The sequence below is a fragment of the Arctopsyche grandis genome, chromosome 5 (assembly GCF_051622035.1).
Source record: "Arctopsyche grandis isolate Sample6627 chromosome 5, ASM5162203v2, whole genome shotgun sequence".
Classification (NCBI taxonomy): Eukaryota; Metazoa; Arthropoda; class Insecta; order Trichoptera; family Hydropsychidae; genus Arctopsyche; species Arctopsyche grandis.
The window spans coordinates 13,428,500-13,442,417 of NC_135359.1; the positions used below are offsets into that span (position 1 = coordinate 13,428,500).

Consider the following 13,918-nt stretch of genomic DNA (forward strand, 5'->3'; position numbering starts at 1 on the left):
CTGGTGACTACCAGCTTCTTGAAACTCTCCACATTCTTCCTGGAAATATGACCTTTTTCCACATATTGTGGAGAGTCTTTCTGAAACTATCAGCTCTTTATAATTTCGGACGGTTAGGCATCGTACGGAAATATTCCACATATTACGAATGGAATATACACGTATTCGTTTGTGGTTCAATACAAATTCATCTAAATATGAATCAAAACGGGCACGCGTTGTTCCAAATTGACGCTTCATCTTTCTTTTCACACGCATCCACATATTTTCCACATTTTGCGTATGTATTTCACTATCATTTGCATCCACGAAATTATCCTGGTGAACCACTTTTACCGGAATTCGGAATATTTCCGTACGCTGCCCAACCGTCCGAAATTATATGCTAACCAGGCAGTATACATATGTCGGAGTATTTCATCAGGTTAAAGTCGAGTTAATTCAGGGCACGGCAATACTATTGGCATCGCAAAGAGTAGCCAATCACAGGAAGGAGCGGGTCGACCGACCGACCTCAATAAAGTTAGCAATAAAAATTTAGAAAAATATAAAGGGAGACAAAAAAAAAGAAACCACAACATGTTAAAAAAATATTTGGATAAATCACATTTTAGCTAACATCTACTGACATTAAATAAATCAAACATATACAGCTCATTACCCAATCTGTGCAATCATGTACATATATATTCGCTTCCGTATTACATATATCATGTATCATATTCTATAAACCACTTCTAACCACCTAATATTTTAATATGTACATATCAACAGATATTGTTCTATTCACAAAGGCCAACCCCCACTCCACAGAAAAGATGCGCACGCACAGATCACGTATTAGCCGTTGCTTTCGCGCACCATGTCCAAGGAGTGGGAGTAGGCCGTCGCAAATGGAACGTCATCTAAAAATGTTTTCAATTTTCCTGCATTAAAAAGTTTCCATGTGTATGTAGATGCCAGGAAGCTTTTGACTGCAGTCTGCACTTTGCATCGGGTTATAAAATTGGTCGGGCAGGATGTCTGCGAGTGATTGATGGGTGAGTGTGGGAGTGTAGAAGGGTCATAGGGAAACAAGGGGGCCAAGGGGGGCAAGGGGGGCTCCGGTCGATAACATTTCAACCACATGGAGGGCGACTCGGCGCCTGCGCCCTGCGTACATTGATTAGTACTGAATGAACGCCATTCGCTGACATCTATCGCATCAAGGTAAGTTGTCTTGGTGTAGCACTTCTTCGTCCTATTAAGACGACTATGAGTCTAATGACTCGATTACTGTGAATAGAATATGCCAATCGCGGATCCGATTGAACCATGTCTGTTTAGAGATGGAGCATCAAGTTGGCATGCATTTCTTACTATTACATTTCATTGTATGCGAATTATGCCGGTTTGTATATATTCATATCTTAGGCACATACAACAGCTGATAGTGACACTTTTGAAACTATGAGACAATATTACGATAAACGGGAAAAGCTCATTCAGGCATTGTATACGATTTAAATTTTCATTCGTAGCATATGTGAAACAATAACTTTTTTTTTCATATACCATATGGTTATATTATTCGTCAAAATTAGTTTATAATTATCGTACTCTTATCTTACTTCCAATGATCGATTTACCTTGATAGTATTTCTATGCTACATATACGAATATTATGTATTTATATATTAAAAACATAAACATACAGTATTTCAATATTTTTACAAAAAATTAACCCAAAAAAAGTTTCTACGTGCAATTTATGAACGAAAAAGCTATCCATTGAGGGAATATCTTGTTGAAAATATGGGAATGCTTATTAATAATTGATTTGATGTTATATTTCAGAATTGATATTTAATCATCTGACAGTGGACGTCAACCATGGCGCTGCATGTTGCGCTTTTGGCGCTAATTGCAGTCGTCGGAGCGTTGGGGTATTTACCCCATGATGCTGGACCTAAGGTTGTTTTTCCACCATCCATTAAATTTTTATAAAATCTTTTTTCTGTTTTTCTTTCTGAAATCTATTGAAAATTGACCTATTATAGGATCCCTACATATCAGATGCATTGCTCAGAGAAGTGGTAGAGAAAATGAGCAAGGATTTGGTCGACTCTGCCGATTCTTATTTGGACTTCTCCGGACCAGATCCAAGATATTCTCTAATGTCACGAGCTAACAAAGAGCTAGAAAGCGAGCATTTCGATTATGACTCCTTGTCAGATGGAAACCCAAATCCAAGTTTGAGGGATCAAGAATACTTACAACACAGGTATTGTTTTCATACTAAATACTCATTCAAATAAATGATGAAGACAATTTATAAATGCCTGGTTTTCCCATTTAGCACCCTCTGGGGACAATATTTGAACGGTGGTCCGATGAAGAATACTCAGCACATTCGACCAGGCTCCATGTCTCATTCAGTCAATCATATGAAAACGGACACAACCCTTCCAGCTTATTGTAATCCACCAAATCCATGCCCCGTTGGTTATACTGGTATTATTGAATTTAATACATACAAAATTATACCTATATATCTATAAGAAGATGATGAGTTGCAATTACGACTCGGCTTATACAACACTTATATTTCTGATTTTGAATTAAAAAAACTCATTTTGATTTAACAATAATGTATGACAATGCAGTTTAGAGAAACGTCATGACATTATAAGCTTATTATTAAAGACGTTTGATATATTATGAAAATAAAAAGTACTACTAGTTTGACGTTTCAATTATTATACATATGCATCTGTTATACAATATGTGTATGAAATTTTACGTCAATTTAATTTTTACACAATTTTTAACGATTTCAGAAGAGCAAGGTTGCATTACGAATTTCGAGAATACTGCAGCCTTCAGTCGTGAATATCAATCAGAACAAGAGTGTATGTGTGATGGAGAACACATGTTCGAGTGTCCTGGAGTAAATAACGAAGGAAACTCTGTTGGTGGATCGATTAGATCAGACTCGAGCTTGGACCGTTTTCTCGCCCAACATCTTCAAATCAATGAGCATAAAAATCTCGTTGCTAAAAAATTTCATGTTAAAAAGGTATTTGCTTCATTTAATTTTTAAATAAATAAATTAGTCGGTCATCAAGGACTATGATTCTGAAGATGAATCATTTTCAGAGCCAGAATCCCTATTTGAGTGGTGAAAAACTACCAGTTGCTGCAAAAAAGGGTACCAACGTCGATATGGATTTTGATTGAAAAATTCTTCTCAACAGGAATTCACTTAAACAAAATTAAATATATCAAAAATTGGTCTATTTATAGACATCTTTGTTCTATGTGTGCCCCGAATCATCTCTGACGATGAAGTTTGTCATCGTCAAATATTCGTAATGTAATATGCAATATTTGAAGATTCAGTCCTACTCTTTGTATTGTATGTATGTATGTATTCATTATTTCAAATCTTAATAAAATGTGAAACTATTTTACACACGGAACAAATTAATTAAAATTAAAGTAACTTTATTTTATTACCGTTGTGTTCTTAATTATTGGGAACATGAGAGCTTTAAAATATATGTATGTATTGTTTTTGTGCCCATTATATATTATATGTATATTGAATTCAATTCCATATTGTCTATATTAAAGTTATTTATTATGTCATCAATTTTATGTGCATTATATTATTTTGTAAAGCTTACCCATTAAATATTGAGAGCTACAAAAACATCTATCGAGCTCGTCAGGATTGCAAAAGCATTTTCTTAGATCATAACTATCTGATTCTACATATGTACGTACTAAGCCTTCCAATCCCGGGATCCCGGTGTTTTCTGGTACCGTGAATCCCGGTGCTGAAACTAGTCTGAATACCGGGATTACGGTGCTGGCAGAAATTTCTTTAAAAATATTATTTTTACAAAAATAATATGGAAAAAAACATAAAACAACATTATATAATGAACAATGGTGGGATGAGCAATGACAATTTTTTACTTGTTATAGAAATTATTAATATTATACCCCAATATTTTTTCCTAAACCGAAAGTAGTACTTTTATTTAAGAGAATCAAGGTTTTTTTATGTTTTGAATGAATCAAACGGATGTTTTTTACTTTTTTAATTACATTTTCGGATGGTCTTTATTTAGTCTTAGAAATCTAGAAATGGATGCGAACCGAAAATTTAAAGAATGTAGCCAAACTCTCAAAATAAGAACGCCAATATGGGAGCATTTTTTGCGTGAAACATCCGGAGAGTTTGCAAAATGCAATTGAACACATGAAAACATGTAATTAAATTGCATGAAAACATGTAATTGAACTTTTTTTCTTATACATTTGATCCCGGTGCTAGCACCGGGATCCCGGGATCGAAAATTCCCAGCACCTTAATCCCGGTGCTGAAGTAACCTTCCGGGATTGGAAGCACTAGTACGTACATATGTACATATATACATACTAGTTTTTTTACAATAGAAACAGCTTAAACATGGCGAATCTAATAGTAAATATTAATTTGTTTATTTTTAAACTTATTTGAATCGAAAAAAAATCGACTCGTCATATAAATTTTGACTTGTTTACGAAGTTTCTAATCAATGTTTCTTACATATAAAGTCTCTTTCGAAATTTTATATTAGATACAAAATATATGTACATATATAAGAAATTGTATATAAGAAATTGATGTATTGTTACATTACGGATGTATTTATTTATTGGATAATGTGCTACAATGAAAATATAAAAATTTATAAGAACATCGAATCGCAATACTCAATTATTAAACTCAAAATATGCATAATATTATCATACATACTCGCATTGTCAATTTAGCTTTAGGTCGAATTATTGGAAATTTTTAAAAATGATTTTATGACTTATTCTGCTGGTAATTGGTATAGCAAACCTTGCCATATACATATGTATTATATTTATTCATATGAAAATTATTGCTAGTTTTGTTCAGTTTTACAATGTTAAATTAAAAATTTAGTAGTACTATAAAAGTGCCATCTCTTGCATCATGGAAAAAAGGTGCCAATTTATCCATGATGCAAATATTTTCCCATTTTCGAAAAAGATATAAATTCAGTAAATAAATGATCATAATCTACAAAAATATATATATATTCATAAACGATCATTCCAATTTAAAATATATATATATATATATACATATATATATATATATATATATATATATATATATATATATATATATATATATATATATATATATATATATATATATATATATATTCATTATACAAATATAGATGTCTCATTAATTTTTAAGCAACATAGTATCATACATTTAAAATTAAAAGAAAGCATTATATTTAACTAGTTGTTTTACCCGGCTACGCTCAGTCTTTGTTTATTTATTTAACGTTTTTTGACCATTGTGGCATTACAGGGAGAACCTAATGCGCCACAATGGCCTACATAATAAAATAATAAAAGAAAATAAGAGGGAGAAAACAAAAAATTAAATTAAAAATTAAAAGATACAACAAAAAGCAAAAGCAAAAAATTAAGATACAAAAAATTAAAAAAAAACAGCATTTATTTGTAATATAAACAGCGTAAACATGGCGAATCTAATAGTAAATATTCATTTGTTTTTTATTAAATTTATTTGAATCGAAATAAAATAATATTCAACCAATCGAATCGTCGTCATAGAAACTTTGACTTGTTTTCGATGTTCTCAACCAAAAATACTTCATACAAACTTACAAAGTCTCTTTCGAAATTATATATTAGATGTATATTATTAAATTATATCTAGAGTATTCGTCAAATCAGTATGTACTTTGGTGAGTTTGTCGTAAATTAATTTTTGTCATTGAAAAATATTGCACTTCCAATATTTAAAAACACACTGCTGGCAAAAGAAAGATTATTTATAAGACATTTAACAACAGGCAACAGAAATTTCAAATTTGACCACTTTTTTGGAACAAAATTGTTAAAAGTGTTACATGCTGACCACTAGTCTATTCTGCTGGTTTATATTTATATTTATTATATAAGTATCAATACTGATAATACATAGTACATAATAATATAATACATATTATATAATATAATACTGTTGCGTAGGGGGGTCCGGAATACCTTGGTCTAAGTACCTGCTTATAAAGGGCAGGTCGCCCAGTGCATCTTCCTCGACACGTTTGTTTACCTATTGTTATAGTCACATACTAGATATACAGTCCCGCGGTCTCGGCACGCAGTCCTACGGTTTCGCGCTGTCAGTTCTGAGAACTCTAAGGGGAAATGGCTGGGTGCCGTTACCAACCACTAAGTCCATTCGGGGTGTCTCCATTGTTAGCTGACAGCACTTAAGCCTGGAGATTCTCGATAACCAATTATAACGGCGGATCCTTTTAGCATATGCTACAATACATATTATATAATATTATATAATATAATACACATTATATTATATAATACATATTATATAATATAATACATATTATATAATATACTACATATTATATAATATAATACATATTATAAAATATAATACATATTATATAATATAATACATATTATATAATATAATACATATTATATAATATAATACATATTATATAATATAATACATATTATATAATATAATACATATTATATAATATAATATATATTATATAATATAATACATATTATATAATATAATACATATTATATAATATAATACATATAATATAATATTGTTACGTACGCCGCGGATTAAGCGAATAGAATCCCAGAGACTATGTGACCGTTCAAGGGTTATCTGTTATCGGATTAACTAAGTGCTTGCACTTAGGACCAACGGATATCTGTTAACGGATTAACTAAGTGCTTGCACTTACTTTCAGGATTATATCTGGACTCTAAGTGCATTTAGGCTAAACAATGACCGTTATTAGTCCTTTCTCAGAATCGGTACGGGAAGACCCAATTTCGTGGGAATACATATCCGAATACGTGACTATACAATAGGTAAACAGATTAGACGTCCTGAGAGATCTACCCTTTATAAGGCGGTACGTAGGCGATATCAGGTCATTCTGGACTGAGCACTGCCAGTGCGTGTATCTCCTTAATCATCAATAAATGCTGTGAGACGACTGTTGGCCTTTTACTTGGATCCTCCACCCACCCCTACGCAACAATATAATCCATATTATCAGTGGCGGCTCGTCCTAATGGGCTGTCGGGCTGCAGCCCTCCTCTAAAATTATAAAATATATGTTTAATAATAATACATACATATATTTTTATTTATTAACGATATTATTTTTATTAGTTGGATGGACGAACTATTGGGGCCTTCGACAGAGTAAATATTAACCGTATCCAAAAGGGTGATATTGTAAGTAATATTGACTGTTTGGAGGACCCCACTAACTTGTATGGTGACAGATGAATTAAAATGTTGCTGGCTGTAAAGTGTTACTGTGTCACGACACAGCCCAGAGAGGCCGTGAAAGAGATTTAGGAATTTAAGGATGTGAATGAACGAGACAGATGTTTGCAACTACAGATAGCTCTTTCTCTTTCATTCACACACGTTAATAATTTGCCCTATTGATCGCCTCTGGGCTGAGTGTATTTCTGACCTCGCCGCTGAAAAAGTGATATCGGCAGCACTGTCGGGATTCACCTGTCACTTTGGTTAAGATTTCGCGCGCTTATTCTTTCATTTGATTCGTTGGCTCGCACGATCACAGCTTTATTCGTTTCTTTTATACGTTTTCGTTACTCTTAATTGGTTGTGTACGAGCCCTCATCAAATCTCCGGCGAGTCGTTTTCATTTTGAAAACAACAAACTTTTGTATTCTTCTGAAAGTCTATTTGTTTACTCCATTTTAACTTTTTCTCGTAATTTTTATTTAAATTTAAATTTTTTGTTAAAATATATTAAGATTTTTTTCTTTTAAAATGGAAGAACAAAAGAATTCAGTAAAATATTTACAAAATTTTCACTTTTCGCGACTAGAACTTACCGAAAAAATCGCATAGTGTATAAAGTCTATGATTAGCATAAAAAAAGAAATGATTGGGGAAATACCGGACTTTAGTAAACAAAATCATTGATAAATTTGTGTAACATAAAAACCAAATAATGGAATTTAATTTTAAATAGAAGCTTTTTTTCAAATTTTCACCACCCCTTTAATGGGGTGGTGATAAACTGTGCTTATCTTGTCCTGTTATAACATGGACGTATAACATTTATGGTGACATTTTTTAGACAGTTTTTCAGTGCAGCCCCTCCACTAAAAATTGTCACGAGCCGCCACTGCATATTATATAATATAATATATATTATATAATCAGTAGAGGTCGGAATCTGAAGGGGCCGGAAACGTGCCGCCTATTGTTCAATTGTTGTAAATGCTTTGTAAAAAAGTTCGGCAAACCTTTAACAATGCATTTACAATCTTTGAACAATAAACAGCCCCTTCAGATTCTGGCCTTTAATAACACTGAGCAACAGAAAATCACGTTTTTGAGTTACCAGAGCGGAGACTAGCCAATCTTTACTAAGTTTGACACACTGAATTCGAATATGATATTGATTTTTGTTGTTGGGCATCTCGCTTGCACTTAACATATTACGCGATACAACCATATATACAACGAAAGCATTTAAATTGCAATTACCGCTTTAGCTAGTACGTTTAGATAAAAAAAAAATATTGAGATAGAAAACCAATCTTTATAAACGTGGTGAAATAAAAAATTTGCCAAATAAATGAAAAATAGCACGGAAAAAAAATCCGTAAAAAAAGATATATTTTTGACTTTTAAAATTCACTAGACAATTAATTAGAAGTATTTTAAAGCAATGAAATATAACAATTAATAGGAAAAGTATCTGACTATTGATTCCAATACTCACTTTGAGCGTAACAATCCTAAATTTTGAGTTAAAGACCGCAAAAGCTAAAAAACTGTAAAAATCGCGGATTTTTTTAAACGCTCATATCTCGTAAACGATCGCCCACCAACAAAAATCAATATCATATTCGAATTCAGTGGGTCAAACTTAGTAAAGATTGGCTAGTCTCCGCTCTGGTATTTTTTTTTTGTTGCTCAGTGTAATCAGTGGTGTCACCCTAATGGTTTCCATGGATTTCCGGAAACCCGTTGTTAAAAATCAAAAGTTTCTTGAAACCCGTTATTTAATCTAAAAATTCATATAATTTTTGTTAAAAATTATACAAACCTTGAAAATTTAATGAACTGTCATGTATTAGTTAGTGCCTTGGATGAAAAAAAAACGTATGTATATACACATATTTTTTCGAAATAATATTATTGAAAACAAATTTGGAAACCCGTTGTTCCAAAATTGGGGTGACACCACTGTATATAATACAATACATATTATATAAGTATCAATACTGATACATATTCACAATCATGTTTTCATGATTTTTTAAAAAATACACATATATTTTGGAAATGACTTGATTACATCATATCGAAACTTCTTATTGATACCGATCACGTAATTTTTTGTTCAATCGGGAAGTAGCTTTCACGAATTTTTAATTTTTATTGTATTGCTACTTTTGAATGGTATATAAAATGAATACTGAAATGATTTGGGGATGCGTCTTTTCAAATGATATAATTCATATTTGGTTGCAGGCTGCACCTCGCTCTGCGCAATAGCGGGGTGGGTCGGGGGTTTTGGGGTGATTAATGGGTGGATGCGGGGGCGTAGAGGGGTCACAGGGAAGAAGGGGGGTAAAGGGGGCCCGGGTCGATAGCTCTCCGCCCACGTGGGGCGCTTCGGCGCCTGCGCCCCGCATACATCGATTTCTTCTGAATGAACGCCCATACACAACATTCGCTGACACCCAACGCCTCGAGGTAAGTCGTCTCGTTGTTGCACTCTCCATCCCATCACGATGATTATGATGTGTCGGTTAATCGGATGACTCGCTTATCGTACCTACCGACATCCTTACCGCATCATCGTCGAGCCGTATTGTTAGTTGAATTCCGATCGCAGTTACGACTGACCTACGACTCGGTTTATGCAAATGGCGCATTAAGTCGGCACGTCGACACTTTTTATTTTTGACGATCAGATTTCAATCTATGCGAATTCTGCCGATTGGATTATGTTTTAAAATGACGAATTAATTGCATTAAAATAAATATAAAATGAAATACATTTACATACATAATTCATTTTCGATGCAATATGTATTACATACGAGGTTAAGCATTTTGTTCATTTTTGGTGTGGGATTTTATTGTAAGCGTTTTATTTCATTCGTTTTTTAATATTTTCTATATTTTTATTGTTAAGTGATTAGAGAGGGCTAGCGGTTGCCAAGTTTTGCGCACGTCATCAGTATAAGAGTGACGTAACAACTTTTTTTAAAACAATATATATTTTTTAAATAACCATTGCTTTATACATATACAATTCAGTCAACTAATACATATTCATAATATAAATTTCATAATATGAATATTTTACAGTTAACTTTAATATAATATAAAAATCAAAAAATAACAGTCAATACATTTACCTATATATGTACATATATACATATATTATATATATGTATATAAAAATTAATGTCTGTCTGTGTGTATCGAATAGGCTCCTAAGCCACTGAACCGATGGAACTTTCTGGATTTGTTGTATGTATGTCCGGGAAGATTACTGTGAAAAAAAATCGCCCAAAAACGGGAACGGAAACGGGATAAACGGGAATGAGTATCATTGCAACGCTATAATTTCAAATGTTTTCGCGTCGCGACCAACGCGTTCGCTGCCTGCGTTTTTCCGACAAATGGGAACGGGAACGGGAACGGGAACGGGAGCGGAACGGGAACGGGAGCGGAACGGGAACGGGAACGGGAATTGAATGCGTTATTGTGGCATTGCAACACATGCCGGGTTCAGCTAGTTACATATATAAAAAACTTAATTAAAACAAATAATAATACACGAAAAAGTAGGAAGTATTTTCATGTTTTCAATATAAAAAAAAAATATTCTGCAAAAGATTGACAACTATACAGCGCAATTTGTAAATGAAAAAAAGCTTTTAAAAAGGGAAATAATATAATAATATATGTACATACGTACTGTACATGTTTTTATGTTGAATTTTGTGGTTTTATTTTTTATTTCCACATATTTACGCTCAGATCATAAATTACAATATGAGATAATGTCGAAACTCATCACATACCATATGGGTCCCATTATTCGTTAAAATTGGTTTTCAGCTATCGCACACTTATCTAACATCCACCGTTCGTTTAACCTTTAAAATATTTCTATATTATAATAACTACATATTATATAAATGTACATATTGGCGAACAACCGACCTAAAGGTCAAATACATATTATTTGTCTTTTATACTTGTTAATGGACGACCAAAACTGTATATTTTACCCACATATTGTGATAACATCTTGATAGGAACACGTGAATGCATATTAATAATTGATTTTGATTTATTACCGATTTCAGAATCGACTGCTAGTCATCTGGCAGAGGTCGCCAACCATGACGCTGCATGTGGCGCTTTTAGCGCTACTTGCAGTCGTCGGGGCGTTGGGGTATTTACCCCACGATGCTGGGCCTAAGGTATTTTTTTTAATTATATTATAAATTGAGACCTTCTGATCTTGAATTTTTAAATTAAAATATTCCATTAAAAAAACTTGATCCTTTTAGGAGCATTTTATATCGGATGCTTTGCTCAGGGAAGTAGTAGAGAAAATGAGCAAAGATTTGGTCGACACTCCCGATTCTTATTTGGACTTTTCCGGACAAGACCCAAATTTGCCATTCATGTCACGAGCTAAGAAAGAACTAGAAAGCGACCATTTCGATTATGACTCTCTGACCGACGGAATTCCAAACCCCAGTCTTAGGAATCAAGAGCAATTACAGGACAAGTATGTTACCTCCATTGTATATAAAAAAAAACAATATATGTATATACAATGAAATAATATAAAAATTAACCAAAAACTTTTTTGCATTTAGTGCCGTTTGGGGATTTTTGAATGGACTTTTTTCAAATGTGGCACATTTGAATGGTGGTTCGTTAAAAAATCAACACATTCGACCAGGCCCTATTTCTCACCCAGTTATCCACATGAAAACTGACACAGGCCTTCCAGCTTATTGCAATCCACCGAATCCGTGCCCAATTGGTTATTCTGGTATTACTGAATTTAATATTTAGCTATAAAAAAGGATGACGTGTATAAATGCATCTTGCTCATCCCAGTTCTATGTACAAGGTTGATGAAGATTAAACGGTCGAGACATTTGCATAGATCACTCGCTGCATTTATTCTTCTATTATTATATTATTATATTATTATCAAGTATTTTATACGGCATATTGTAACAGGTGTTGTTTAATATAAAAATACATTTCATACAAAGTTTAAAAACTTATTTTGATGGACCGATAATGTTCGACAATTCAGTCTATAGAACACGGCAATCATTAATATCAGCTTATAATATTTTATTTTTATATTGTGTATGAATTTATGAATGTCATTATATGCGATTATAGACAGCTGGTATACATATATACATAAATGATTTGTTGTATTACTCGTTTGACATTTTAATTATAGTATTATGTCAAATTCCAATCTGTATTTACTCAACTTATAAGAATGTAATTGTAGACCCTTTTCAATTATGAAGTTTTGTTTTACCAATTTTTTATCCGCGTATATGATTTCAGATGGACAAGGTTGTATAACCAATTTCGAGAATACTGCAGAATTCAGCCACGAATATCAATCAGAACAAGAGTGCATGTGTGATAGAGAGCATATGTTCGCGTGCCCCGAAGAAAATAATGCAGCAGAATACGAAAAATATGGTAGAAATTATGGCGACAGATTTATCAGAACCGATGCGAATTTGAACCATCTTCAGATCGATGAACACAAAAATCTCGTTGCTAAAAAGTTCCATGTCGAAAAGGTATGTATTAGATGGTTGCACTTTTATGTAGAAGCAAAATTTTAATGGTTTGGATTGAAATGAATATTTTTTTTAGAGCCAGAATCCCTATTTGAGTGGTGAAAAACTACCAGTGGCCGCCAAAAAGGGTATCAACGTCGACATGGATTTCGATTAATAAAACCTGCTCTGTAATGCATCTCTACAACAATTCACTTTTACCAACTTCCATACCTTTTTTATAAAAACAAAGTAAATTTCAAAATTTTTGAAGATTTCGTAATAAACCTACAATTTTTTCTGAAAAATCCACAGGATTGAGTAAATATTAAATTTATTTTTCTACTTAAAAAATGACAACTATATTTTTGTAAATTGACTCCCCTAATTGTTGATGACTTTGGCAACTGCCCCACGGAAAACGAATTGACAGCTCTTCTAACAGTTGAAATTTTAAATCAATCATTTCAATCAAATGAATATTAAATGTTTTTTGTCAATTTATAATTTATGATACATATATAAAAAAGTTATCATCAGTGTTGCTGTACGTAGATTTTAATATTGATGAATTAAATATGTTATACTATAATCTATTTATTAATGTATTGACATATATTAAATGTTTTATTCTTAAGTATTATGTAAGTAATATCAATTTTTTGTCTGTGTCTACAAATATCGCATAAATGTCTAAATGTACAAGTGGTGAAAAAAACTTTTGAATTTCACGGTGTCCTTGAATAACTTAACGTGAAAGAAGAATGCAATTATAATTTTTGTAAAGAGGTTGAACCATACATTATATATATATGTATGTATATGTGTATATGTGTGTATATATATATATATATATATATATATATATATATATATATATATATATATATATATATATATATATATATATATATTTACGAAATTGTTAGTCACGTATTGGCCCTGTGTTGTTATATCTGACGGTAAC

General features: G+C 32.4%; 2 protein-coding genes across 3 annotated transcripts; both read left to right on the plus strand.

Annotated features, from left to right (window-relative positions):
- Nucleotides 1–873: 873 nt before the first annotated feature.
- On the plus strand, nt 874–3,719 carry LOC143911689 (neuroendocrine protein 7B2-like). 2 transcript variants are annotated; one of them, XM_077430686.1, is made up of 6 exons: nt 874–1,209; nt 1,837–1,953; nt 2,040–2,263; nt 2,339–2,493; nt 2,820–3,058; nt 3,139–3,719. In XM_077430686.1, the coding sequence occupies exons 2-6, from the start codon at nt 1,873–1,875 to the stop codon at nt 3,217–3,219; spliced, it is 780 nt and encodes a 259-aa protein (XP_077286812.1). In that variant the 5' UTR covers nt 874–1,209; nt 1,837–1,872; the 3' UTR covers nt 3,220–3,719. The 2 variants fall into 2 exon arrangements, with proteins under 2 accessions (XP_077286812.1, XP_077286813.1); XM_077430687.1 differs by having other exon boundaries at nt 1,199–1,390; nt 3,139–3,637.
- A 6,077-nt stretch (nt 3,720–9,796) lies between these two features.
- LOC143912095 (neuroendocrine protein 7B2-like) lies at nt 9,797–13,541 on the plus strand. Its single transcript, XM_077431273.1, has 6 exons — nt 9,797–9,853; nt 11,485–11,601; nt 11,692–11,915; nt 12,007–12,185; nt 12,728–12,972; nt 13,049–13,541. The coding sequence occupies exons 2-6, from the start codon at nt 11,521–11,523 to the stop codon at nt 13,127–13,129; spliced, it is 810 nt and encodes a 269-aa protein (XP_077287399.1). The 5' UTR covers nt 9,797–9,853; nt 11,485–11,520; the 3' UTR covers nt 13,130–13,541.
- The last annotated feature ends 377 nt before the right edge of the window (nt 13,542–13,918 follow it).

Excerpts from the sequence above, each read along its gene's own strand:
- LOC143911689 (XM_077430686.1), top strand. The coding sequence starts at position 1,873 with ATGGCGCTGCATGTTGCGCTTTTGGCGCTAATTGCAGTCGTCGGAGCG. Across the intron at positions 2,494-2,819 it reads ATGCCCCGTTGGTTATACTG|AAGAGCAAGGTTGCATTACG; the intron begins GTATTATTGAAT and ends TAACGATTTCAG. Across the intron at positions 3,059-3,138 it reads AAAAATTTCATGTTAAAAAG|AGCCAGAATCCCTATTTGAG; the intron begins GTATTTGCTTCA and ends AATCATTTTCAG.
- LOC143912095 (XM_077431273.1), top strand. The coding sequence starts at position 11,521 with ATGACGCTGCATGTGGCGCTTTTAGCGCTACTTGCAGTCGTCGGGGCG. Across the intron at positions 12,186-12,727 it reads GTGCCCAATTGGTTATTCTG|ATGGACAAGGTTGTATAACC; the intron begins GTATTACTGAAT and ends ATATGATTTCAG. Across the intron at positions 12,973-13,048 it reads AAAAGTTCCATGTCGAAAAG|AGCCAGAATCCCTATTTGAG; the intron begins GTATGTATTAGA and ends TATTTTTTTTAG.